Genomic DNA, 27,453 nt, shown 5'->3' on the forward strand with positions numbered 1-27,453 from the left:
CTTACCTGTCCTTTAGTCACTGAATGGGAGTGGCCTCAGACAAACTGAGATGTGGAAAAGGCCTTAGCTGAAAAAGGCCAAGGTCTCCCACTACATTGGGGCCATCACCAGTCATCTTGACCTGTATCTTGCCATTGGACTTCAAATGACTGGAGAAGAGAGTGAGGCTAATGACCTTGCACAACCCTGCCTCACTTAAATCCAAGTCACTTGCAAGTCAAGACATCACCCTCCTGATGTCATTGGTCCTTTTTGAGAAGGAAGGACCACCACTACCACCACCACCAGACTGATTTGCCTTCCCCTTGGGGATAAGTCAAGAAATCCTAGCAGATACCTACTGCTAGCTCTGAAATGATCACATTAAAGCTTAGCCCTTCCTGGACCAGGATTTCACTTTGTCTCACGAATGACAGAAGATCTAGGCAGTAGGGTGTAGTGGATAGGATGCTGGATTTAGAGTCAAAAGGATCTGAGTTCGGATCCTGTCTTAGCTGCTAGCTGTGTCATGTTGGGCAGATCCCTTAACTTTTCTGAATCTCAGTTTCCTCATTTGTAAAATGATAGGGTTGGATTTGACGACCCCTAAGGTCCTTTCCAACTCTACATCTATGATGCCATAATCCTATGACAGCAAGACTTCTCCCTGCTTGGTATTTCAATGAACTAGATTTGACATTAGCTATAAAAGAGGTTTCTGGTTATCTGTTAGGAAGAATTCTTACCCACTGACACCAGAGGGAGTCCTTTCTTACAAAGAGGTTCAGACAGGTCAAGTCAGTAGCCAAGGTCACAAACCATGTCAGTGTCTAATTTCAGAAAATATTCAGATGCAGAGTCTCCCAGATTTTCATTTAGCCTTACAAGACCACTGAGTAACTACTTTCCCTAGAATGTTTAGGGTTTGAGTCTTAGCTCTGTTATGACTTTGCAGTGTGACCCTAGGTAAGTCCCTTCTCTGGTCCTCAGTTTCTCTTTCTGTAAAATAATGTGACAGAGCCATATAATGTCTAATATGTCTTCTGGATCTGAAATTCTATTTTCTGTGTTCTAAGGCCTCTCCCAGCTCTGACAGACCATGTTCTATGTTTTAAAATCCTTTTGCAGCTTTGCTATTCAACTGAATTGGTTTTCACTGCCATCAGCCCTATTTATCAGAAGCTAACTTTGCCTAAAACTATGTTGGGCACTGTGATGGAGACAGGACCCTTTTTGATTTTTCAGAGTCCCTCACCTGTAATTTCCCATGCCTCTTTCCACATCTCATCAACCCCTGAAGAAACATACCTGTGGCACGTAGATCTCTTAGTTTTTCAAAATCTTCCTCAAAGTTGGCAGATGTCTTGTCCTCATCTGTGTCAGATCTATTTGCATCCCCCTGCCAACCAAGAAAAACAGGAGTTATTAGCTTCGTGCTCTATTTGGGACATCAAGGAGGAGGAGAATGGGAATGGTTGTACACATAAAATGACTTTGAATCCAGCAAGTGTCTTCTAAGCACTTAGGTTAGGTTGGGTTGAGAGAAGATCAGATTTGGTCTCTGCCCTCAAGGAGTTTACTTTCTTGGTGGACAGATAAAGTCAGCCAATATGACTATAGAGCAAGGTATCCATTAGGATGTGGTACAAAGGGGGGACAAGGACTAGGAGTTATGTTATATTATGTTATGTTGGTAGGCTGGGAAGACAGGAGAGATTGACTGGGGAAGCTTACTGGAGGAGATGCTGTAAATTCTTGCCATAGCCCCAGACTACCCCAGTCAAGGACTAGTCCATTGGTTATAGGAGTTCCCACATGCAGATCCATGGCCTTTTAAAGGTATCTATTTAGAGATATATGTAGATATGAGACTCTAGGATGGGACTTGTCTGCCTGTCCCCATTCCCTGTCCCTTACCTCTGCCTGGAAGCCCTCCACCAGGATGGCCACAAGTAGGTTGAACAGCACGTAGTTGCCAAAGGTCATCAGGGCCACAAAATACAGAGCAGCCCAAGAGGAGGTGGAGGCCATGCCATTATAAAGCACAACATTCCAGTCTTCTTGGGTGAGAATCTATGAGGAGACAGAGAGTGAATTCCCTCTTTTCCCATTTCTCTTCCCCCCTAAAACCAATGAATCACTTTTTGCATGGGTGGCATCCTGATGAATTGACTTGGAACCCAACAAGAGTTTACTGAGGTCCCACAGAAACCTTCCTAAGTATGGGATGACATTTCTCTAGCAACTGCCTTACCCTCCAAACTAAAGAATATCCCCCATACTCCCAAACCTCCACCATGGACTGCTGTGGATTTCCTATTTAAAGCAGAGTTAGTAGAGTTAAAGAGAAGCTTAAAAGTTGGTTAATCAACTGATTTAACTTCATTCCATTCCACAAAAATTTATATGTTCCTACTATGTCTAAAGCATTGCTTTAAATGTTGGGGCTGTAAAGAAAAAAAAAATGAAACAATCCCTGCTTTCAAGGAGTTTATATTCTCCTGGGAAGATAAATACACATATTATTTGAGGGTGGAAAAGAATCTCAAAAATTTGGAGAGGGGAGGATTAAGGAAGGTTTCCCATAAGCAGCCCCTAATGTGAACTTTAAACATTCTTAAAAGGAAGGTAAGAATTTGGAGAGGGGAAAGTGAGAAGACAGTACCTACCAGGAAGGGGGAGAGAGAACCTGAGTGAAGATATGGAGATGGGAGATGGAATATCAAGTTCAGAGAATGGTTTGTAGCTTAATTTGACTGAAATGAAGAATGCATGAAGGGAAGCAATGGCTTGGAAATGTAAAGAGTTTATGGAAGACTTATAATTGCCAGTCAGAAGAGTTTGTATTTTATGCATGAGGGGAAAAGGAGTTACTGAAAGGTTTTTTGAGCATGGAGTGGTATGTTCAGATATGGGCCCAAGGGAAAATATTTTGACCCTGTGTGGAGAAGAGATTGTAAAAGGGAGAAAAAGGAGATGAGGAGCCGAGATAGACTGGGTTATTTCAATAGTATGGGAGAAAGGTAATGAGGATATGAGCCAAGCGAGCAGCCATGGGAATGGAAAGAAAGGGACCAAGAAACATGGAGGCTGAAGAGATAAGACTTGGCAACTGAAATGGAGGGTGAAGGAGAAGCAAGAATCAAAGATGACTGGGAATGAAATCGTGGATGACTAAAAGAATTAGTGGTGCCATCAACAGGAAAAGGGAAGTTAGAAGGAGAGGTGGATTTAAGAGACAAGAGAATGAGTTCCATTTTGGACATATTGAATCCAAATAATTAGCTAGAATTTAAAAGGATGATGGTAACATTATGGAGCCCACAGGCCAAATAAATAAAAGTGCATAAATAAATAATTTCTTTACACCTTATATGGCCCCATACTGGGACCTTTCTCTTGACAACTCTAAATCTTTGTTCTCTCTACCTCTTCCTCTCCATTTTTCTCTTTGTCTCTTCTTTTGTACGACTCGTCTTCTCTTTGTGTCTTTCTTTCCTTCTCTATAGCTATCTGTTTCTGTCTGTCTGTCTGTTCCTCATTTTATATTCTATTGGCCTCCTCTGTGATGAAAAGAAGACCAGGAGTCAAGGAGATCTGTCCTCAACTTCCTATGTTACTCTGGTCAACTCGAACTCTTGGGGCCTCAGTTTTCCCATCTATTATAAGAGGAAGGGAAGAAACTAGGTAATCATTAAAGTCTCTTCCAGCATTGAATTCTTTGTCTACTGATAGAGAGATGACATCTTCTTTCTCCCCTATGGTACCTAGCACAGAGAAGAAGGCAGGAATACTTTGCTAATGAGTTAATTAATAATATTCCTTACATCTGAACAGGACTTTAGTTTGCAAAGCTATTCACAGTAAATAAGGCATTTTATAGTTTATAATTCCAAAGTGACAAACCCTCACTAAGTAGTAGGTACTACAGGGCTAAGCACAGGAAATACAAAGATTTTTAAAATACAAAAGAAATTTGTATTTTATAGGAGGACATGACATATTCACAGATAAGTATAACATTGGGAATAAATGGGTAGAAGAAAAGATTTAGCTGGGGGTGGGGAACCTGTGGCCTCGAGGCCATATGTGGCCCTCTAGGTCCTCAAGTGCAGCCCTTTGACTAAATCCAAACTTCACGGAACAAATTCCCTTAGTAATAACCAATAGGCAAAGTATTCTTGGAAGAGCTGAGGTTTGGGAGAACACTGATTTCTGGGGGCAATGTGTCATGGGAGACTTTGGAGAGGATCTATCACCTGGTAAACCATAAAGAAAAAGCTGCAAAAGTAGAGATAAGGAGGGAACATGTTCTGGGAGAGAAGCATGTTTTCCACTTACAAAAAGCTTTTCATATATTCTCTTGCTGAAAGGCAAGCTGTCATCATGGATGAAAACTCTCATTTTGGAGTTGAGGAAACTAAAGCCCATGTGGTAAAGCTTAAGGAAGAGGCAAGATCAGAAACCATCATTGTCTCCAATTTCTTTCTACTAAGCTTCATCACCACCTTCACCTTCATCTCATGCCCCTGCAGTGGTGGATGGTGTTAGCTAGGGTGGGGAAGCATAAATCACCTCCTTAGGCTCCTAGAAATGTGACTAAAGTATGGTCCTCAGTTGTGATTGGTGGTCTTAATTCCACTGCAAGTCTAGCTTGCCTTGCAAGAAGGTGCCCCAAAAGCACAGAGTCCCAAAGATGGAAGGGACCTTAGAGGTCATAGTTCTATTTGCCCAGGAAAAACAGAAATCTCCTTTCCTACATTCAAAAGCTGGACAACTTCTCAGGGATGCTTTAGACCACAGGAAGTTCTTGACCAGGTATCTGTTGGATTAGATGACTTTTGGTATCACTCTCAACTCTGGTTCTGATACTGCAATTCTGCGGTACCCATGATAAATATTCAGATTCTGTTTCATGCTTCCAGACAGGGAACTGACTATTTCATGAGATCGTTTGTTCTATTATTGCATAGTTCTCATCATTAGAACGTTCCTCTTTATTCTGAGCCAAAATTTGCCCCTTTTTGATCTCCTCTCGCTCCACACTGGTCATAATTCTACTCTTTGGGATGAAACATAATACATCTGTTCCTTTCTCTCCATGACAGCTCTTTAGATATTTAGGGACTAAGCATGTCTTTTACAAGAAAAAATATTTCCAATTCCTTAAAATATTTGTTATATCACATGATTTTCCTTTCTCTTACTGTTCTTATTTCCCATCTCCACCTTTTCAAAGTCCTTCTTAAAATATGGAACTTCAAATCAGACCCAATGTGGCAAGTTGTCCTAACCAGGACAAGAAGCAAGGGAAAGCGGGGAAGAAGTGTCATTCTGTCTTAATACAGTGACTGGCAGCGTCAACACTGTTTCACTCATTCATTCATTCTTAAACCTCCCATCCTTAGCAACTTCTATCTCCAGCATAAAAAGCAATGGTGCTTTGGCATAGCATGGTGGAAACCACCCTAGATTTAGAATCGGGAGACTTAGGTTTGAATCCTTGATCCCACATGTAAGCACTGCCTAATTGTGGGCATGTCACTTGCTCCCTCTGAAACTCAGTTTTTAACATGTAGAATGGGAATAATAACTGTCCTACCTAACCCATAGTTTTGTTGTGTGAAAACAACCATCACAATAATAACCCTACATAAGCCTTAATTTTCTCTACCTGATCTTATTATTGTATTTGGCATTATAGCTTGGATACCTCCTCCATGATCAGTAGACTTTGGTTCCTTATGTAAAAAGCTTGGTATGTAGCTAATGGAAATTTACAGTAATGTAAACCTGAACTGGGAGAACATTTTTATATTGAGAACCATTGAACCAGTCTTCCCAGTCTTGTATTCCTCCAATCAATAGGAGCTCTCACTTAAATTTTTATTTCATGCTTTTCTATGTTTCTAGAAAAGTTCATTTCACCCAAATTTTAAAAAGATATTTAGGAATATAAAACTTTAATCAGTAATTATAACAAATTTGAACAAATATATTTTCATTCAACTTATGGTTGATTAACTCAAAGAGTGAATGAATGGGAAAAATAGGGAAAAAGAAAGAAACAAGGGTGTAGAGAGAAGAAAGAAGAAGAAGGAGAGGGAAGAAGTAGTAAGAGGAGTTGAGAAAGAGAGAAGGAGATAGATAGAGGAGGGAAAGAGATGGAGGCAAAGAGAGAGATTGAGAGAGATAGGGTGGGGGACTTAGGCATAGACAGTTTTGTTTTCCTCCCACAGGTATCTCCTTATTTGCACTGTGAGTGTCAGAGGAGGCTATCACTGATCATCAATGCCCCACTAAACTATGACATTACTAATTACCTGTTGCTACTCTTGTTCTTCAGCAGTTTTAATCCTTAAATCTAGGGGTGCCCTTCTAAGTGGGACGACCACAGCAGCCCAATATAAATGGGAATTTTGCTTTGGGCTACAGCTGTGATGGACTGGGAAGGAAAGCCATTGAGGAACAAAGGAAGTCAAACTGAAGGCTGAATGTGGGGCTGGCTATGACAGCCCTACCTCTTCTAAGGTCCTGGACTTTACCTGGAACACAGTGACAATGGCCCACAGCAAGGAGTCAAAGTTCTTCCTGTCCGGGACGGTGTCTCCAGTGTCAGTTTTCAAGCTGAATTTGCACCCAAAGAGGTGCATGCCCAGTATGCTGTGGGTGAATGGAGTTGAGAGAGGCCAGAGTCATGGGTCAGTGTGGGAGGGAGGGAAAACCTTTGAATATCAGGGGGCAGGAAACACTCCCCAGACAGGGACCCTAGGCCATCAAGAACCCCTGAAGAATGGGCTATCCCTCCCAATCCTTGGCTTTTCTCCCTTTTTAACATTTAGTCCAAGGCTTGACACATGATAGGATTTCAATAGAAACTGCCTGATTATCTCACTATTTGTATTTGAATCTCCTCTCCCCCAATCTCCCAAGAAAGCACTCCCAGGTGGACTTGCTCTTCCTTCTGCTTTCCCTGTGTCTACTCAGTACCATGGATAGCGAGACTCCCCCAGTTGGCTCCTGCTGAGTTGAGGGAGTTGTGCTTGGGGCTGAGGTCAAGACTGCGGGGAGAGGTTACCTGAAGATAAAGATGAACAACATCAACAGCATACAGAAAGTGGCCACGTTGTCCATGGTCTTCATCAACACCACCAGCTGTCGTCGAAGGGCTGGCATGAACCTTACCAGCTTCAGCACTCGAAGGAGCCTGAAGGTCCGCAGCACCGACAGGCCTCCGTCTGACTGCCCGATAATTTCCCAGACACTTTTGGCACAAGGCACAGGGAGGAGCATGCCAGAAAATTAGGTCCTCCTTCACCCATCCATCCATCTATCTGCCTGTCTATCTATCTATCTATCTATCTATCTATCTATCTATCTATCTATCTATCATCTATCTATCCATCCATCCATCTATCTATCCTTCATGTTATGGTTTGAGTCTCCTTCCTTCAAGAAGCCCAACTGGATTACTCCAACCCTTCCTCTGTCTCCAGCTTTGCACCTTGGGGCATTTTCACAATATGGAAATAGTATATTTCTGTGTATTTGATGAATGTCAAGGGAGTGACTTTTGCAAGATCTTAGGGGAAATTAGGGGCAGATATGCGACTAGAACTCAGACTTCTTGAGCTCAATTCCATTACTCTTGTTGCTGCGCTATACCTCCATCCCTATCACTGGATATTCCTTGAGGGCCAGGAATGGGCCACTTTCTAGTTTTGTATTCCCAGAACCTCAGACAGGCACCCACAGCCCACATGTTACTTTACACAGAAGGTGTTTAATAAGTTTTTGTTGACCTGAATTAGATTGTTCATCTCCTGATACCCAAAAAGATAAAAACCTACGTCCTGGGGGTGGAGAGATTTTGATTAAATAAGAATACTTTGTTTAAGCAAAGAAAGAATATCTTCCCTGCCCTGCACTGATTACCCTGAGGCCCCTGGGAAATACTCACAGCACTCCCTTAAAAAAAATCCCAGTTTCACAGAATCACAGAATGTTAGAGTTAGAAGGGACACTTCGGGATCTTTTAGTAGAACTGCTTTATTTTTCAGTGAAGGATACTGAGTTAGAGAGAAATTAAGTGATTTGTCCAACGCCACACAGCTAGTAAGTGTGAGAGCCAGAGTTTGAACCCAGGTCTCTTGATTTCAAGTGCAAGGCTATCACTACTTATTCTATGTAGATTATTTTCCCCCCCTATTTCCTTAACTATAAAAACTGGGGATAGGATGAGGTTCCTCCCAGTTCCAAGTCCTGTGAGCTCGTGGCCAGACTTTCTGTATTGCTATTCCAAATGAGTTTGGTAAATGCTGAAAGTTTCTCACAGATTTCTGGAGCCCTATGCTCCTTATTCTTGGGCAAATCCTTGAAAGGAAACTACATCTGTTTTTCTCTGCTGATTCTGCTTCAGTAAAAGTCTTTAGAGTCAATGTTTTTCCCCTGTCTACTTGTTTCAAAGGGAGTGGAAGGTCTAATGACCAAAGTAAAGAGTTATACTGAGAATTATGGGGTATCAAACTGATTCTTCCCTGAAAACCACTCTAGGCACTTAGAGCTGGACTTCTTGGTGGCCTCCTTGGACTTAGTCTCCTTGCTGGCTCCTGCGATCCTCCCCACCTTTATGCCCCATTCCCTACCTCTTATCCCCCCAACCATACCCATAGTCCACCACTTACCTGATAACAACGATGATGCCATCAAAGATATTGTAAGGATTCCTGATGTAGCCTAGAAGCCCAAAGGCCAACAGCTTCAGCAGCATCTCCAGGGCAAACATGCTGGTGAAGACGATGTTGCTAATCTCCAAGGCGTTGGTCAGCTCTTCAGGCTGGGGAGTACATAAAAATATTGGGTCTCATTGCTGCCCAGAGAGAAATCAAGGCCCAGAAGAGCCAATAGGGCACGTCTCCACTTTGGACCAAATGAAATAATACTTATAAAGTGCTTGGCACATGTGCCTGGCATATAGGTATTTAAAATTTCCTTCCTTCCTTCCTTCCTTCCTTCCTTCCTTCCTTCCTTCCTTCCTTCCTTCCTTCCTTCCTTCCTTCCTTCCTTCCTTCCTTCCTTCTTTCCTTCCTTCCTTTCACAAATGACTGAATGAATAAGCATTTAAGCCAGGTACTGTGCTAATCTCGGTATACCAATACAAGCAAGTCAGACAATCCCTTTAACCATTGCTCTTGGTAGTCACCACCTGGTGAGTGACTGACAGGGTCCCTGGAAGGCCTTCCATTCTTTCTCCTGCCAGTACTTACCCCAAACCATGACTAAGGCAGGATCTTCTACCATTAAAGCACCATTCCTTTGGCAGAAGGTTTTAATCCCTTTTAAAATGCCAATCTTCCTCCAGATAGAACCATGAACCATGTCCTAAGCTACTCTCGGTCACTGAAACTTCAGGGTGAGAACAGAGAGATCAGGCTCTCTCTCCCTCCCTCCCTACTTCTCTCTCTCTGTCTATAGTATGATGCTTAGGGAGGAGAGGGGGAAAGGGGCAGGGAACAGCCACTAAGGCACTGATAAGGATAGGGGATGCACCTGTGATTTATTTGTTGCAAGAAATTCCCAGATGAGGAAACTCCCTTTACAATGTAGGGAGATAATATATTTGGAAAGCACTTAGTACAGTGCTAGGCCCATAGTAGGTACTTAATAAATTCTTGTTCTTTCTCTTCTTTTTTTGCAACTTATAGTCTCAGAGGGGTGCTTAGAACACTGGGAGGTGACTTGCCCAGGGTCACACAGCCAGGATGTGTCAGAGGAGCAACTAGATCTTAGGATTTCCTGGACTATCCATTATCTACTATGCCAAGGTACCTTTCAATGCACTGATATCCTCTGTAATTTTGCTAAAGGATGTGTCAAAGATTCCCATTCCTCCCCTATATGTACTGAAGACTCTAATACTCTCATGGAATCTCAAGCCTTTTCTCTTCCATGGATTATTGCAAGGGCTTCTGAAGGGACATGCATTCTTCTACTTCATCCTAGACATGCTACCAGATGAATTTTCCTTATTCACAGCTCTGTCCATGTCCTTCCTACCTTTGACAACCTTCTCTCCACCTTAGCTCAAGTGGATCCCAGCTACCCTCAAGGTAAAGTCAAAGCTCCTCTACTTGGCATCCAAGGTCAGCCACAATCTAGCAGCATTTCCAGCTTAGCTCACAATACTCCTCAACCCATCTAGTTTGGTCACTAGGATCCTTTCTGCCCCTATACTTTGCCTTCCCTTGGCAATACTCTTCTTGCTCCCCACTTATCCATGCCTTCCCCATTCTTCTGCCTTCAGGTCAAGTGCAATTCCCTCCTAATAGAGCAGCCGGGGAAACATTGGATAACCCTTAGGATGACGTCTAATGACCCCTTTCATCTGCACCACACAATCCTTTCCTTACTCATGCAGTCTCATGCATGACAGTTTCTCCTGTGTGAGCATGTCTCCTGAGATAGAGGAGAGCTCCTTAAGGTCAGGCTCTGGATCTTCTCCGGTCACCAAGCTCAGTTCTGGGAGGGAACCTACTTCCCAAGGATAACGGCACAAGCTGCTCATGTAGAAGATACCTCAGTGGTCAGTTTTACCGAATTGTTTCTTTTTCTCTTTTTTATTCTTTGTCATAAAGAATGGCCCACTGGAGTGGGAGGGATCTCTTGGATCATAGGAAAGAGAATAAGCATTTTTATAGCCCCTTTTTGTGCTGGGCACTCTGCCCAGTGCCTTTTAAAAAACAAATATTATCTCATTTGATTAGAGGATCTTAGATCTAAAGCTGGAGAAGATTTGAGTATAGCCACCTAGCCCAACACCCTCACCTTGCAGATGAGGAAACTAAGTCCTAGGGAGTTGAAGGGATTTGCCCCAGGGTCACATAGTAAAGTATAAGAGGTAGGATTCGAACCCAATTCTTGCTACTCTAGTTAGTGGTTTTTTCACTGTCCATACTATCTCTAGTAAGTACTTCATAAATACTTGTTGAATAATGAATGGAATCCAACTTTAGCCTGCTTACCCCATCAAAAATTTTTAGCAAAAACTTTTTACTTAATTAACTAGCACACAAAAACAAGCAGGCAGTTATTATTGGATTAATTGCTAATGATAATTGAAGCTGAGTGCAATTAATTATGCAATTAAATGCATGTGGCCTTCCCATATGGATTTTTGACCACGTGACCCATTCCTGAAAATCTTAGGGGTTCCATCTATAGGGGAAAACTCAAACTCAGAGCAGAGAAGTGACTTACTCAAAGTCATGTAGTAAGTTAATGCCAGAGCTAGAACAAGCAGCCAGGTATTTCAATGTTCCTCACTTATGCTCTGAGAACACAGGCTTCAAAGCATCAACCATAATGCCTCCAGGTACTTGCCAAACACAGTCTCTGGGAGAAAGTTGTGTTTTCTAAGTTCTAAGAGGCCATGTGAGCCCCTAGCCATTGACTAGGTGGGGGGTGATACATAATAGGCCAGTAATGGTTAGGACCATAGACTCAGAGCTATAATGGATCTTGGAAGTCTATCTAGTTCTACTCCACCCAGTTTATGGATAAGGAAGCTGAGACCTAGAAAGGTTAAGTGACATGTCCAAAGCGATACAGGCAGGAAGTAGCAGAATTGAGATTCAAATCCAGTTTTCTTTTCATTGCATTCAATATTTAATTGAATTGAACCTTCTCCCAGTAAGAGGAATCATTCTACCTCTGATGGCCTGGGATGCTGCAATGCTGATCCCAAAGGAGCTCAATCCAAAGTTCTTTAAAGACAGAGGGCAATGACATTGAATCCAATGATGAATGAGATGGCAAAGACCTTTTGGTAAGTCATTTCACTATCTTTTTAAATTTCTTCCTTCATTAAAATCAGGCATTAGACTAGATGAACTAAAAGGTTTCTTCTAGCTCTGCATCCTATAACCCTTCCTATGATCCAGGGGGGCTACAGCAACTCCACTAAAGGTACTTGGCTGGGGTAAAGGAGTGAAGCTCATATGGTGAGCCCAGAGGACTTTTGTTCTGTGGATGAATACTAACGGTGTTTACATTCACTGGCACCAGGAGCTGTTTTTAAGTTCAATGGCACATGGATGTCCTAGATGCCAAGGCCTCTCTATCCTTTGGGATGCAGGAGTATTCAAAGGTGGCCAAAAGGGTGGGTAAACTCAGGATAGAGGTCAGGCTTCTCTCTTCTCCCCAAACTACAGCAATCCACCAGGCTATTCTGAGTAATTATTAGGATTTCATTATTTATGTCCTGTTCTTGAGCTGGGATCTCTTCCAAATCAGCTCTGTTTATCCAAAATTCTCAGGACTGGAAATCAAGCTGGGTAGCACGTGGAAATAGACTTCTTCAGAGAGATTTCATAAATCTGACCCCAAGTGTTCTCTACTCATGTGAAAGCTAAAGCCTGGAGAGGATCCTGTCCCAACTTGCATTTAAAAGAGGTTGGGAAGCTTTGAAATCTAGAGTGGCAAACAAGAGATGTAGGTAAAGGGGAGCCCCTGAATATCTTTGAGCAGGGGAGTGCTTATTAGATACATATAATGGGAATACTAATCTGGCAGTGTGTTAAGGCTGGATTGGTGAGGGATGGGGGCAGAACACTGGCAGCAGAGAAGGCCAGTTATTACAGGTATTAAAAGGTGAAGGCCTGAATACAGTGGGGCCCATAAGAGTGGAGAGAAAGGAATGGGTAACAGAGGTAACAAAGATAAAAATGACAGAATTTTGTAAATCTATCCTTGGAAATGGGGCATGAGGAAGAGGTCACAGAGGCTTTTAGTCTAGATGCCTGGGAGTATGGTGATGCACAATGCTGCCTCTTTATGAGCTTTCCCAAAGATCTCAGTTCTGGGGTCTCCCTTGCCCCTTAGAAAACACTTCCTGACACCCTCACAGACAGGCATGGCGGAAGATGGCTCAGATATTTTTCCTTCCTCTGTTGGAGGGCATCTGAGTTTCACACACACTCACAGAGTCTGGGGACTGAGGGAAAGTGGAGGAGATGGCATTGCTAACACAGCTTATCCTACGAAGCAGCTTGAGTTCTTTCTCCTGTGTGTGTAAAGACTCTTTTTGAGTCTCCCTGAGCTGAAAAGGGAAGGAAGCCATGCCTCCAGGAAGAGGGCAGACATGGAGTACAGTTGGCTTCAGCTATAAGGATGAAATCAGAGTTGAATTTTTCCTCAATTGCCTTCCAAGTGGAAGAAAATCTCCCAGGAGGCTTTGAAACACTAGTTAAGCTGGAAGCAGAAGAATCAATACCCTTGTTAAAGCAAGTCTAAGATCCATAGGTCCAGGAGTCCATCTCTGCTGATGTATTAAGTGACTATTCTCTTGCTGATAGCTTTCTCCAGTTTCCACCCAGCCAGTCAGAGCATGGAGGCAGTCAATACCTGGACCTCCCAGACCAGTAGTTCCATGCCCTGCCCAAGGTCCAGACCCAGAATAACCTGACTTGTAGTATCTCTTGGCAAGAACCTCTCACTCCTGATTCCTAACTTGGGCTTCTTTTTTGTTTCTAAGGGACTAGGAGTGTCTCCATGGATTCCCCCCTCCTCTCCATATCTTTCCCTCCCTGAAATTCCAACTGCTGGAAAAACTGAGCTTTGAAAAGAACATTGAACTAGGAGCTCTGAGGACAGGGGTCAAGAATTTGGAGTCTAATTCAAGCTCTGACCTCAGCTTATTGTGTGATCTGGGGTTCTCACACATATGCAGACTTAGAGGTGTAAGGGATCTGACCTGAAAGGTCATCTTGTCCACCTCTCCTCTCCCAAGTAACCGATGAGAAGGTTGAAGTCCAGAGATGGGCAGTGACCAGTCCATGGGAGTTAAATGACAGGACCAGGTTTTGGATCCAGGTTCCCTGACCCCAAATCTACGCTCCTCAGAGTCTTGATTTTTCCCTTTGGTAAAAGGCAGAAATTGGATGAGCTGGTATCAAAGGTCCCTTCTGGCTTTGCTGTTCTCTGTTTCTATGTACATTATCGACACAAGCCTCACATGCAGACAGACTCCAGGCTGATTTTAGCTTCAGAAACTGCAAGTTATTTGACTTACAAGATCCCTCCAGGCTCTCTGATATTGAGCAGCATCCATTACCAGGACGGGAACATTCCTGGAAGCCTTTAAAACTGAAATCTTAATAGAGCAGGGTTTTATAGGAGCACTTTTTACAGTCAAGGAAGTATTAGGATGGAGTTACGTCTACCTTGCAGGGCACAATGGCTGGAAAAGGAATGAATGTCCTCATTATTAAGGCTTCTTTAGGCATGATAATTTCCTCCTTTCCCCTATAAAATGACATTTTTAAAGATAAGAGACTCATAGAATCTCAGAATGTCAACATAAAAGAACCTTAGAGGTCACCTGATTTTGCAGAGGGAAAAATGAGGCCCAGGGATAGATAATGACTTCCTTGAGGTCATCTGGAAAGTCAGTGACAGTGCTAACACAAGTATATTGACTCCCACACTAGGCCTTCAAGTAGGATTTAGAGTTGACTATGACAAATACTAGGTGGTGCAGTGGATAGAGTGCCAGACTGGAGTCAGGAAGACTGTTCTTCCTGTGTTCAAATTTAGCCTCAGACACTTATCAGCTGTGTGACCCTGGGCAAGTCACTCAACCCTGTTTGCCTCAGTTTTCTCATCTGTAAAATGACCTGGAGAAGGAAATGGCAAACCACTCCAGTATCTTTGCTGAGAAAATTCCAAATGGGATCACAAAGAATCAGACACTACTTAAAAGACAAAAAAACAACAAAATACATCTATGTATGTACACTTATCAGGAGAAGTAATCCAGAAAACCTCAAATGGGGTTACAAAGACATTTATGCCCTGATGTCAAGTCGGGATTCTTGAATCTAGTTTAACGAAAGACACTTGTAGGCTATGACCTTTGAGGCATGCATTGACCCTGTTGGGTCTTATACCTTCTCGAGATTCCTTTCCCCCATGCCACCAAGCTTCTAACTATTTGGATCTCCCATCTCACTCCCCTCACAGAGCCCAATCAGCCACTCAGTCAGATCAGGACTAGGCAACACCAGAATGACCCACTAGAAAGTGGGTCAGCAAAATAGTTTGTTACCTGAATCATCCCAATAGTTTCCAGAATAGAACCTTCTGGACTTTGAATAAGTGGGGAAATCTGTAAATTTTGTGGCTGGTCTGCAGATTGCTTTCCTGCTACCAACATTTTCCAGTTCTTTGTCAAGCATTTTATTATGGAGATGCTTCTATCTCTTTGGCCCTCTCCGCTGACTGGTGAATCCCTGGCTGGGAACACTGATTCCTAAGGTGCCCAGGCTGTTCATGTTAATTTCTCCTCTGGTTCTGTTTCTAAGTCTTTGGAATTTCTTACCTAATCACTAGCATCCTTAGCCCCTTTCATTTAACACGCCCCCTTATCCTTTTATGTGTATTATCCCTGAGGGCAGGGACTGGCTTTTTGGCTTGCATCTATATTGCCACTGCTTAAAACAATACCTGAGAGAATATACTGAATAAATTGCTCTATCCATTCATCCATTTACCCACCTCTCTCTCTCTCTCTGTGTCTGTCTCTCCATCTATCTAAATATCTATCTATCATCTATCTATCTATCTATCTATCTATCTATCTATCTATCTATCTATCTATCTATCTATCTATCTACTTTCTATCAACCAAGCAAAATCCTGGCCATCTGGAAATCACCTACCCAGAAACTTCAGCATCCAGAGTTCAGTTACTTGGAAGTTAAGCAACACTCTCACCATCAGAAGTTCATTTATGCAGAAATGAAAAAGAAGCCTCCTGCCTTCCCCTCTTAAAAAGTGCCTCTAAGCATGAGCTTTAGGTTCAGAATGTCTGTGCCTTCAAGCTGATCTACTTTATTCTTATGACTGTCCCTCAGTTCTATTAACCCTTATTTTACATAAAATCTTAACCAGTTTGAAGAACTAGTTTTCTGGTCCTCTGCAAATTAGAAAGCCCAGCAGCAGAACTGCTAGAGGCAGATAGAGGGAAAGTGAGTAGAGACTTTTGATAGCCTGGAAATGAAGATAGAAAAAGATTTTAAAAAGCAGATTCAAGAACTCAGAAAGCACAGTCATTATTGAAGGTTACATATAGCCCTGCACACTTTAGTAGCCCCAGGACAGAATCTAGTGTTCATAACAAGGATGCTGGGTCTCTATAGTGTTTTATGATTTATCAAACATTCTCTTTGGCTGTTCCTCAAGCGAGATACTAAATTCCCTAATTCTGGGCATAGTCACTGGTTGTCCCCCTTGCCTGGAATTCTCTCTTTTACTTTGCATTTCCATTCCTGGTTTCAGTTTAAAATCCCACCTTCTGCAGGAAACCCTTTCCAATCCCCTTTAATCTTAGTGTCTGGCATCCCAGATTAATTCCAATGTATCCCATCTTATTTGTACAGAGTTGTCTCACTCATTGGTGTGGGAGCTCCTTGACGGTAGGGACTGTCTTTTGCCTTTTTTTTTTTTTTGGTATCCCTAGCATTTAGCACAGTATCTGGTGCATAGTAGGTTCTTAATAAAATGCATGTTGACTTGCCTAGACTTTTCTTATAACAACTTTGTCAGGCAGGTAAGGGCAAGTGTTAGTATCCCCATTTTGCAGATGAGAAAACTGTGCCTCAGAAAGATGAAGTGACTTGGCCACAGTGACTCAGCAAGTAATAATAACAGCTAACATTGATATAGTACCCATTATGGCACTGTTATAGGCACTGTACAATATTATTTCATTTGCTCTTTACAACCACCTCGAGAGCTAGGTGCTATTATTCTCCTCATTTTACAGATGAGGAAACTGAGGCAGAGACTTGCCCAAGGTCACACAGCTAGTTAAGTGTCCTTCTCTGGGATGCTGAGAGGCTCAAATGAGATACTGGATAGGGGATGCACTTTGGAAAGTCTGAAACCATGGTCAGATGTAAAATTTTAACAACCAAATGGACCTGAAAGAAATGACTCGAGTGAGCTGATGACTTGGAACCATTAAGGGACAAAGTCACAAGTCTTCAGGTCCTGGCACAGATTTATGTTTTCATCTCCTCCTCTGTCCGGCTCAACCCCCCTCCCCCACCAAAGTGGCTTGCTGCCTGATTTTGTATTGAATCCAGACATGAGGGATGCAGCTTATTATCCTGGTTGCTTAAGTCCATACCCCTGTTCTTTCTCTCATCTTGCTTCTCCCAGGCTTCCTGGACAAGGCCTGGGAATGGGCCATGCCCTCTGTCCTGCAGACCTGCAGTGACTCAGTTGCTCTGGAAACAATCACCATAAGGGGTCTGTTGGCTACACAAAAGAACCATTCATAAGCCTCCTGTCCGGGGTCAGGCACACAGAACAGTTGTCAGCAGTGAAAAATGTCCAACCAAGAGCCTCCAATTTAGGGATGTTTGCTTGGAATAATACATTTCAGGATCACCATTGCCCATGTGTTTCCTTTGCCTTCCCAGATCAGGTCAGAGTCAAGCAGAGAACAGAAATCAGAGTCTGCTCCTGACAACACAGCCAATTTACCTTTGAAATGAACACCCTGGCTCCTTGAACGCACAATGGCCCACAACCTCCTAATTAGCATTCTTTCCCTATATGGTGGGATGACAGAACTGGGTCACTCAAACCCATACGTCTGCCCTGGGAGTACATTTAACTCAGAAGATGGCCTCAGATTCTACAGAAGCTTCATTCCCTTTATTAGCAAGCAGAGGGCTCTTCTCTAGTCTGGACTCTGATTTAGATCTGGCTCCATCCCAAAGGGTTTGGGGCCGGCGTTACCCACCATGAACTGTGACCTGAAACCTCACAAAGGCCAGATCTTGACCCACTGGGTCATCCTGAGTAAGTAGGGCTACCCCACGGGGGATACTGACCTCTCAGGCTCAATGCCAGATTATCTGGTGGTCACAGTAGGCACATGTCTGACAGCCCCCAAGAGTTTCAACCGAACTGGCTTCCATTCACTGGAGCCTGTGTTTTAGAACACATATCAAACCATAGTGAAGTCATCTTGGCCACTGTACTCATCACTCTTGCCACAAGAGGCAAGAGGACCTGGCTTTAAAGTTTTGACCTAGTGTTCCATATAGCAATTTGCTATGGCTAGGGTAGTAAGTTCTGTTGGTTGCCACAGTCTCTGAAGTCTTTTAGCCATTATCAAACTTGAACTTGACACCACTGCCCCAGGGTAACCCAGGCTGTCTGTCCCACCTCTGTAAGCTAGATACAGCTACTATTATTCCCATACTACTTGGGGGCTGGAATGCATAATCTTACCAGATTTTTAACTGGTCTTTGAATAACTCTTAGCTTTGCTCAAGTTCATTTTCAGAGTATCATAGGATTTACAGTTGAGACAGATCTTGAGGATCCTACAGTCTCCTAGGCCCACAGAAGAACAGATGGAGGCCTAGAGACAGGACGAGACTTACCCAAGGTCATACATTTTGATTTTGTGTTGGTTATAATTTCATTCAACAATTTCCTGAATTCATCTTTCTTTTACAACTCTGTGAGTTACATAAAAGTCCCTCCCTCCCTCCCTCCCTTCCTTCCTTCCTTCCTTCCTTCCTTCCTTCCTTCCTTCCTTCCTTCCTTCCTTCCTTCCTTCCTTCCTTCCTTCCTTCCTTCCTTCCTTCCTTCCTTGGATTGTGGTGCGATGTGATAAGACCATTAGTCTGGGAGTTCTGGGATGTGGGTTCTAATTCTGGATCTAATACTTAATTTCTGAGTTTAGGCAAGTCACTACATCTCTGTTGGCCTCAATTTGTTCCTCTCTGAAATGAGGATGATGGTCTCTGCCTTATTTCCTTTACAAGGCTCTAATGAAAGGACCAAAACTTTGTAAATTGTCTGGTGGTATACTGATCAAAGTCAGGCACTTTTGGGAAGTTGTGCTAACTCTATTTGACCACAAGGGGGCACATTAGTACAGTCAAATTAGTTCATTCCTTACCCTGAAAGAGCAAGACTTTTAGGATGGGCATGCATGCATCTGGGGAGGGTCCCTGCAAGATTGAGGGCTGTTAGCCTGGGGTGCTGCTATAAAAGAGTACTGAATTCCTTACTTCCTATACAAAATACCATGGGGGTGAGCTTAGGTATTTTCATTTTTTCCCATTCCAAACCTCCTTATTTGGAGTGGCTGAGATATAGACCTGCTCAAAGTTCTGGGATGGATGATCTAACTGACCTTCCTAGAATCTCCTCCTACCTTCAAGACAGTGTATGATTTATAGACATCCCATGTCATGAGCTAGCTGACCTTCTCAGAATCTCCTCCTGCCTTCAAGATGGTGTATGATTTATAGACATCCCATGTCACGAGCTTGGTGTAATGATGTAACAGAAGAGGTCCCAGAACAAGCCTGGGTTCTAGAAATGGCCTTGCCACTAACTCCTTGGGTAAATCATGCCCCTTTGCTGAACCTCAATTTTTTCATCTCTAAAATAAGGGAGGGATTAGATTAACCGAGCTTTACAAGTCTGTGTCAACTCTGTTGTGAGTCTACAATTTTACAATCATTCTCTTTCAAAACATTTGCCCAGAACATATTTATAGAGCATGACGGACATCTGGGATGTTTGCCACTCAGGTCCAGAAAGCTTTGAACAGTGGGTGGGTGGGGCTGCCAGAATAGAAAGGGCTCCAGTTAAGTCCAACTCCTGTCATTCCTAGAGTGTTTTCTTCTTCTTCTTCTTCTTCTTCTTCTTCTTCTTCTTCTTCTTCTTCTTCTTCTTCTTCTCCTTCTCCTTCTCCTCCTTCTCCTTCTCCTTCTCCTTCTTCTCCTTCTCCTTCTCCTCCTTCTCCTTCTCCTTCTTCTTCTTCTTCTTCTTCTTCTTCTTCTTCTTCTTCTTCTCTTTCTCCTTCTCCCTCTTCTCTCTTTTCTCCTTCTTCTCCTGTCTTTCCTTCTCCTTCTCCTCTTCCTCCTCCTCCTCCTCCTTCATCTTTCAGAGTACTTTCTCACATTATAACTCACTATCCCACCCTTTTCCTAACTCTTTGGTTATTTATTCTCTGCACCAGAAAATCAGTAGGTAGACCTATGGAGTCAAACTTTGAGCTTTCCAAAGTCAGGATTTATGTCTTCTCTTTTTAAATCTCTTTATAGACCATGTATTCTTCAAGGTCACTGCCTGGATCTGTTCCTTCTCTTGTCTACCTTCCAGGATAACCTTGTATAGGGCTTGGAACTTTGTACAAGGGAAGGGAGTGGTGGGGGGAAGATCATCTCCATGAAAACTAATTGACTGACTTTTATCCTTCATGAATCCTAAATGAATGATAATCAATCTCATTTACAAAAGCCTAGTTAAAAATAAATAAATCCTATTTATTAATCTAAATGACCTGTGAGAGAAGAACTGTTAATCCTTTTTACAGAGGGGGAAATTGGGGCAAAGAAGAAATGAAGTGACTTATCCAAGATCACGAATCAAATTCATGGCAGCACTAGGGCTAGAACCCAGGTGTCCTGACTCCTAGACCTGGGATATTTCCTCTGGAACATGACTCCTTTCTGGGTCATGCTATTTAGAACTGAGCTGTTTGAGGTGGAGCATTCCCTTCTTCGGCTCAGCCTTCACTTGTCTCTCCCTCGCCCCACCTCAACATATACAGATTGAAAGTGACTATTCCTCAATTTGTTGGGAAGACAGCTTCTTTGGAGGGGAGGATATCATTTGCAACTGAAGCAAGTCCAGGATTTTGTGGGGAAATGAATGAGTGGATATCGTCCTTCCCCTCATCCCCCCAGAGCCTTTTGAATAAGGAGCTTCCAGTACAATGGTCGGCTGAGAGGTTTGGGGGTGACTCATCATTCCCATTCTCTCTCTGTTCAGCCCACCATTCTCTGAGAGCCAATCGGCCAATTTGGGGAACATTCTGTCCTCGGCTTGAGGACTGTCACCTTATTGTTTCCCAGGATTGATCTGAATGGTAGGCCTTGCTCTCCAGCTCTATTCTTCTGCAAGGCCTCCCTTCCCCCCAACCTTTCCTCTGTGTTCTACTGCAGGGTTGCAGTTAGGCCTCCAGCATCTGAGATGGTGGCAGACCTGAAGTGGGAGGAACCTTTGAGATCATGAAAGCCACAAGGGGCAAGATTCAATCCCATAGAATTTTAAGGTAGGAAGTAATCTCAGTGACCATGTAGTCCAACCCAGACCCCAGAGGAAGGAAGGCCCACTACAACCCACCCAATAAGTGGATATCCAACTTCTGATTGGAGAACTCCAATGAAAGGGAAACCACTACCTCCCAAGAAAATCCACCCAACTTTTGGTCAGCTCTAACCCATGGCAATAGTGATAATCATCATAATAAAAGGCAATCCATAGGGCAGCTAGATGGCACAATGTATAGAATACCAGGCCTGAAGTCAGGAAGAATCATTTTCCTGAGTTCAAATTTGGGCTCAGCCACTTACCTGGGTAACCTTGGGCAAGTCACTTAACCCTGTTTGCCTCAGTTTCTTCATCTGTAAAATGATCTTGGGAAGGAAATGGCAAACCACTTCAGTATCTTTGCCAAAAAACTCCCAAATGGATTCATGAAGAGCTCATGAAGACTCATGAAGAGTCAGAAACCACTGAACAAAATCCATGATAAATTTTTCTTAACACTAAGCCTAAATTTGTATCTTTGAGATTTTTACCCACTGCTTTTAGTTGTACCTTCTGGGGGGACAACTCAGTGAGTCTATTCTCTCTTTTGCATGACAACCTTTCAAATGTGTGAGCATAGTTACCGTGTCCCCCTGTCTTCCCTTTCCCAGTCTAAAAAAATTTCCCTTTTCTTCAGCCTGTCCTTGGATGACATGGATCCAAATCTGTCCAGGTTCCTAGTTGCCCTGCTTCTGGACATTCTCTAGGTGATCAGTGTGGCACCCAGAACTGAAAGGAATAACTCAGATACAATCTGATCCACGCAGGGTCCAGAGGAGTCATCGCTTCCTGATTCCTATAAGCAATGTTGAAGATTTCAATAGCTTTTTGGGTTGCTACATCACACTGGAAGAAGGGGAAGGGAATACATATTTTATATAGCACCTACTATGTGCAAGGCACTGTTCTAAGTGCTTTACAAATATCTTATTTGGTCCTCACAACAACCCTGTGAGATAGGTGCTGTCAATATTTCCAATTTACAGATGAGGAAACTGAAGCAGGCAGAGGTGAAGTGGCTTGCTCAGGGTCACACAGCTAGTAAGTGTCTGAGGCAGGATATGAACTCTGGTCTTCCTGACTCCAGGCCCAGTGCTATATCCACCATACCACCTAGCTGCCCCAATTGAGCAGCTGATTCATATGGAACTTGCAGTCCACTAAAACCCTGAGATCTTTTTATAATCATGTTTCCTCCCAAACCCCTCAATCTTGTACTTGTGAAGCAGATGTGAAATTCACTCAAAAAATCATAGATTTAGAACTGAGACTTTAGAAAGGATTCAGTCCATCCCTCTCATTGTACAGGGAAGGAAATGGAGGACTGGAATAGGGAGGAGAATTACCAAGTTAGGAGCAGATCAGGACGAGAACTCTGAGATTCAGACTCAAGCCTAGAGCTCTGTTCCTATGACAAGCTGGTTCTCTGGATCTGAGGCAATCAAACCGTTCTAGGACTGGTGGTCTAGGCTAAGACTTTCTTAGGAAGTCAGAGATAAACTATGTAGGATATTCAGGAGAAAGGGCTCAAGAATCACAGATGCTCAGAACTAGAAAGAGCCTTAGAGGTAGAGTGTGTATTCAAGTATCTCCCTTACACCACTGGTGACAAATGGTCCTCTGACCCTCACCTAAGCTGTCTCCAGCGATGGGAAATTCACTCCCTCCTGAATGAACCTGTTCCCCATTTGTATTTTTCTGTCTGTGAATGAGTCTTTCTTTACACTGAGCTGAAATCTGCTTCCACATAACTTCTATCCCCTGGTTGCAGTTTCGTTTTCTGGGGTCACACAAAACAAAGCTAATCTCTTTCCATGTGACAACCTTTTAGATATCTTCCTCCATCTTCTGTCTTTTCCAGGCTCTAAGTCACTAATTCCCTTAACCAGTGTTGGTATAGTAGGCTTGAATCCCTTCCTGATAGTTTCATCCCTAGAGACATCCAAGGTGGAGTTAGTGGATGATGGGAGCTCACAGCCCAGATAAGTAGCAGTCCCAAGTGCATGATGTAGTGAAGGGACCTGAGATTCCTCCCTGCCTTGTCCCACATCCCCAAGATCAACTTCTTAAAAGACAAAGTCCAAGGGACACTCCAGGCAATTTTTCCTGAGCATGAGATTTCCTTGAGCCCTTGTATTTTTCATGGGTGGGGAAAGGGGACGAAACAGCTAAAGAAGGAGAGTCCATAGGCAGACTTGGTTCTTAATTCTGCTTCCTGTAGGGGGATTATCTCAGGTCCTTTAGCTCCCAGAGCCAAAGATGCTTCTCATCCAAAGGCTTCATTCTCATTCCATCTCCAACCACTAGGCTCAAATAGCCATGGTATCCCAAAGATATCTGAGAATCAGAGAGACTAGGTTGAAAAAGCTATGTGATTATAGACAAGTCCTTTTCCCTCACTGGGCCTCAGTTTACTCATCTGTAAGATGGGGGATACTGATATTTATCCTGCCTATCTCACAGGAGTATTAGGGGAAAATACAAAAGGACTACAAATTGAAGACTTATTATTGTTCAACTATATTCCTTTTCTAAGATGGTTTTCTATTTGGCACAGGAGATGGAGTAGGGGAAAGACACGGGGCCTCCGAAGAGCTGCTGAACTGATCCCCAGTTCAGCAGACTATCCCCAGCCTGGGATCCCTAAGCAATGGACGCCCCAGTACTTGCCCATAGTGCCAGATACAGCTGGTGCTAGCCATACCTGTTCATGGTGTTCTATGCCCATGCTGAGGGTGTTTATCAGGATGGCAATCATGATGCCCCGGTTGAAGTACTTGCTCTCCACAATTCTCTTGAGTTTGTTCCCGAAGGCCACCCAGAGGCAGGCCACTCCACTGCGATCCCCAGTCACCTTCTTCCTGTTGACCCCTCCCCGCCGCCTCGACCCGCTCTGGGATGGGGCCTGCTGTGGCTGCTGAATGGGGTCTCGGTGGTCGCCATGCCTCAGGTCTTGTGTGAACTCATAAACGCCATTGGTATCTGAGTCGTAGCTCTCCAACTCACTCAGCTCAAACTCAGGATCCTCCAAGATGTTGGCACAGTATGGGCAATTCTGTAGTTCACATGTCAACATGGCTGCTTGGGGACTGGGCAGGGAGCAGGGCACATTTAGGCCTGACAGCCGGCTGGGAGCCCTGCAGAGGCCTATGAAGAGAAAAGCATGACTGGGGTCAGCACTTTGCAAGGACACCTGTACAGATGTATCCTGGCACTGAAATACCTGGAAGTGGGTTTGGTAACCATGGTGGCTCAGGAAGCATCATCCCATCCCACAGTTCCTAGACTGCCTAGGAAGTTCCATCCTGTGGTGGATCTTAGAGGCATAGAATCATGGGGTTTAGAGCCAGAAGGAGCCTTGGAAATCATCTCATGCAGTGGGATCAAACTCAAATAGAAACTGCTGCATGCTGACTTAAAAAACCTTCAATTAACATTATCAATGTTGTACTGCATTTTTATTTCTTTTGTTAAACATTTCCCAATGACATTTCAATCTACTTTGGGCAGCACCTGGGAGTTTTGCAGTAAGAGAGTTGTCACCTCTGAGCCAGTCTAACATCTTCCTTTTCTTAAAGATGAGGAAACTGAGGCCTATAATGGGTAAGTGATTGATCTAAGGACAAAGATAGATTCAAACTCAGGTAATAGAATTCCCAAGTCTATGACATTTCCAGTGGGCCACACTACTGAGGGGAAAGTCAAGCAGTCCTTAAACCTCAGCAATAGGTAGAGTTCTTAAACTTCTTTCTTGTGCACCACAAAGGGCCTTTCCAATCCTTCTGTCAAATGGGGAATAGGAATAACTCTGAGAAACATGTAGGACAGGAGTAATTAGCCCCACTGGACAAAGGAAGAAACTGTGCTCTGGACCAGGGACATGACCTCGGGCAACTCACTTATAAAATAAGGCAGATATTAATTTCTGAAAAGGCTTTTTTTGTATGGGCCTGAGAGTCTGGCTAATGGTTTGCCCAATTGGTTGCAGATGTGACTGTTTCAAGGAGGTTATGTCTTGTTGTGAGAAGAAACAAGATGGGTGGGGGGGCCTTTAGTGTTGCCCTGGCCACTGACTTTCTCTGTGACCTTCACAATTCAATTCTCTACAAAGCCTCGGTTTCCAAACTGTGAAATGGAGGGGCAGGGGAGCTAGAACAGATGGTCTCAAAGGTTCGTTTTTCACTCTAGGATTTTTTGATTAAGAGATTTTAATCCAATTCAATTCAACCAAAGTCTCTGGAGTCTTTGCTACGTGCTGGGCACCATTCTTCAGCGACTCTCCACTCTGACCCCACTTCCTTTCCCTCCATCTGCTACCAGCCCAATAGAAAATAAACACCTGGTTCGGTTGTCCCTGAGCCCAGCCCTCTGGCCTTGGGAACAACATGTTCTTGTTTGTTTCTGTTCTGTTTCCTGGCTAGAGGACTTCTCTCCTTCCCTGGCAGCCTCCTTCTTCTCCCCTGGGTCCCTCTTGCTTTCGATGGTTTCTCACCCTTTGCTCTTAGTCCTGATAAGGTGGTGCTGGAGACCTGTCATCTCCCAGGGTTTTCATGTTCCAGAGGGAGATCTGGGGATGACCGAATGTGTGCTCGACATTTTTTGGGGTCCCCCCTGCTTCCAAAACCTCTCGATCCTTCACTTTCCTCTTTGTAAAGGGAGCCTCTATCAGTTATTTACACACTAGTGTGAATACAGGTCATACACTCATTAAGTGGTAGTTGGGATATAGTGGAAAGGACTCTGAATTAGAAGCCTGAGAACTTATGTGCAAAACCCAATCCTGTCACTTTTATAGGTGTAGGAATCTGGGCTGACTTAATCCATCAGGTGTTCAACTTTCTCTTCTCTGAAATAACTCAGTTGGCCTCAATGATCTCCAAAGTTGTTCTAAGACTTATGATCTCTATGAAGAGTCAGATCTGATCATGGGGATAGGTTCCTGGAAAAAACGTGCTTGACATGTCCCCTATTTATGAAAATTATAGTCCTTGACCTGACTCTTAGGCAAATCATGTATTCTTAAAATCATACAATACTTAAAGATGAATGGGACCTTGGACATCATTAGTTCTTAATGGATGGGGAAACTGAGACTCAGAAAAGGTCTCACAGCAAATAAATGGAGGAGCCTGACTCTCAGATATGGAATGGTATTAAACTCAATTTACATAATCTCCCCATAAGAAATAGCCTTGAAAGATCATCAACCCTAATCTACAACTTCTGAGCAGGATGGGATCAATATAACCCCAGACTTACCTAAGGATGTTAGAACATAAAGAATCATACTTAAAGAAACCCTTAGAGCCCGTTAGATCTCATCACATCACTTTATGTCTACTGAGGTGTAGAACACAGTTACTTGTCCATCGTTTCCTGGAAAATCAGTGACAAAGTTGGGACTGTATTCAGATTTCCTGCTTCCTTACCCAATGTTCTATTCAGTGATTGAATTTTAAAAACATTATTAAGCATCTGTTCTACAGAAACCACTGAGTCAAGTGTGGAGGACATTGAAATGGACTGTCCTCCTTATACTACACTGTTCTCCTTCCTGAGAGGACTTTGTTCCTAATACGACATCATCACTGTAGGCAGAATGCTCTCCTTTTGTCCTAATGAAGGACTCATACTCTTCCTCTAGGGAGAGTATAGATTGTAGGGTCATAGGTTCATGGACATGACCAGCTGGAAGGGACCTTCGAGAGTCTGCCTGGAATGTAGCAAAGTAAGCACTGAACAAGTGCTTGTTGACTTCCTGATATTTAGACCAATCTCTTAATTGTACAGATGAAACCTGCCACATATCACATCATTGAGAGGTTGAGTTTGGGCACACATCAAAAAGACACTTGCATGTAACTCTATGAAGCATCTCTCAGAGAGAGGGAGAAAAAGGAGCCTTTGTAAAGATGGGGCAGTTAGGTGGTGCAGTGGATAGAGTGTGTGCCCTAGGGTCAGGAAGACATCCTCAGAAGTTCAAATCTGACCTCAGACAGTTACTAGCTATGTGACCCTGGGCAAGTCACTTAACCTTGTTTGCCTCAGTTTCCACGTCGGTAAAATGAACTGGAGAAGGAAATGGCAAATCACTCCAGTATCTTTGCCAAGAAAACCCCAAAGAAGTTCTCGAAGAGTCAGACACCACTGAAATGACTCAACAATGACAAGGTTAGAGGCCTGGCTACATAAGGTTGGAGGGCTGGTGGTGCCTCTTGCTTCCCTCCTTGGTTCACCTCATCTATTATTGCAATAACTCGTTGGAATATGGCAAAGATTCTGATC

General features: G+C 43.4%; 1 protein-coding gene across 7 annotated transcripts in view; it reads right to left on the reverse strand.

Annotated features, from left to right (window-relative positions):
• CACNA1H (calcium voltage-gated channel subunit alpha1 H) overlaps positions 1-27,453 on the reverse strand; it is a 416,735-nt gene that overhangs the window by 71,150 nt on the left and 318,132 nt on the right. For all 7 annotated transcript variants that reach the window (XM_072600754.1, XM_072600744.1, XM_072600736.1 and 4 more), the window contains 6 exons: positions 23,873-24,315; positions 8,664-8,815; positions 7,058-7,243; positions 6,525-6,642; positions 1,897-2,052; positions 1,288-1,378 (listed from right to left, as the gene is read on the reverse strand). In XM_072600754.1, the coding sequence (XP_072456855.1) occupies positions 1,288-1,378; positions 1,897-2,052; positions 6,525-6,642; positions 7,058-7,243; positions 8,664-8,815; positions 23,873-24,315 (1,146 nt within the window). The remainder of the gene's footprint in view (positions 1-1,287; positions 1,379-1,896; positions 2,053-6,524; positions 6,643-7,057; positions 7,244-8,663; positions 8,816-23,872; positions 24,316-27,453) is intronic.

Source organism: Notamacropus eugenii, chromosome 1, assembly GCF_028372415.1.
Source record: "Notamacropus eugenii isolate mMacEug1 chromosome 1, mMacEug1.pri_v2, whole genome shotgun sequence".
In the NCBI taxonomy this organism is placed as follows: domain Eukaryota; kingdom Metazoa; phylum Chordata; class Mammalia; order Diprotodontia; family Macropodidae; genus Notamacropus; species Notamacropus eugenii.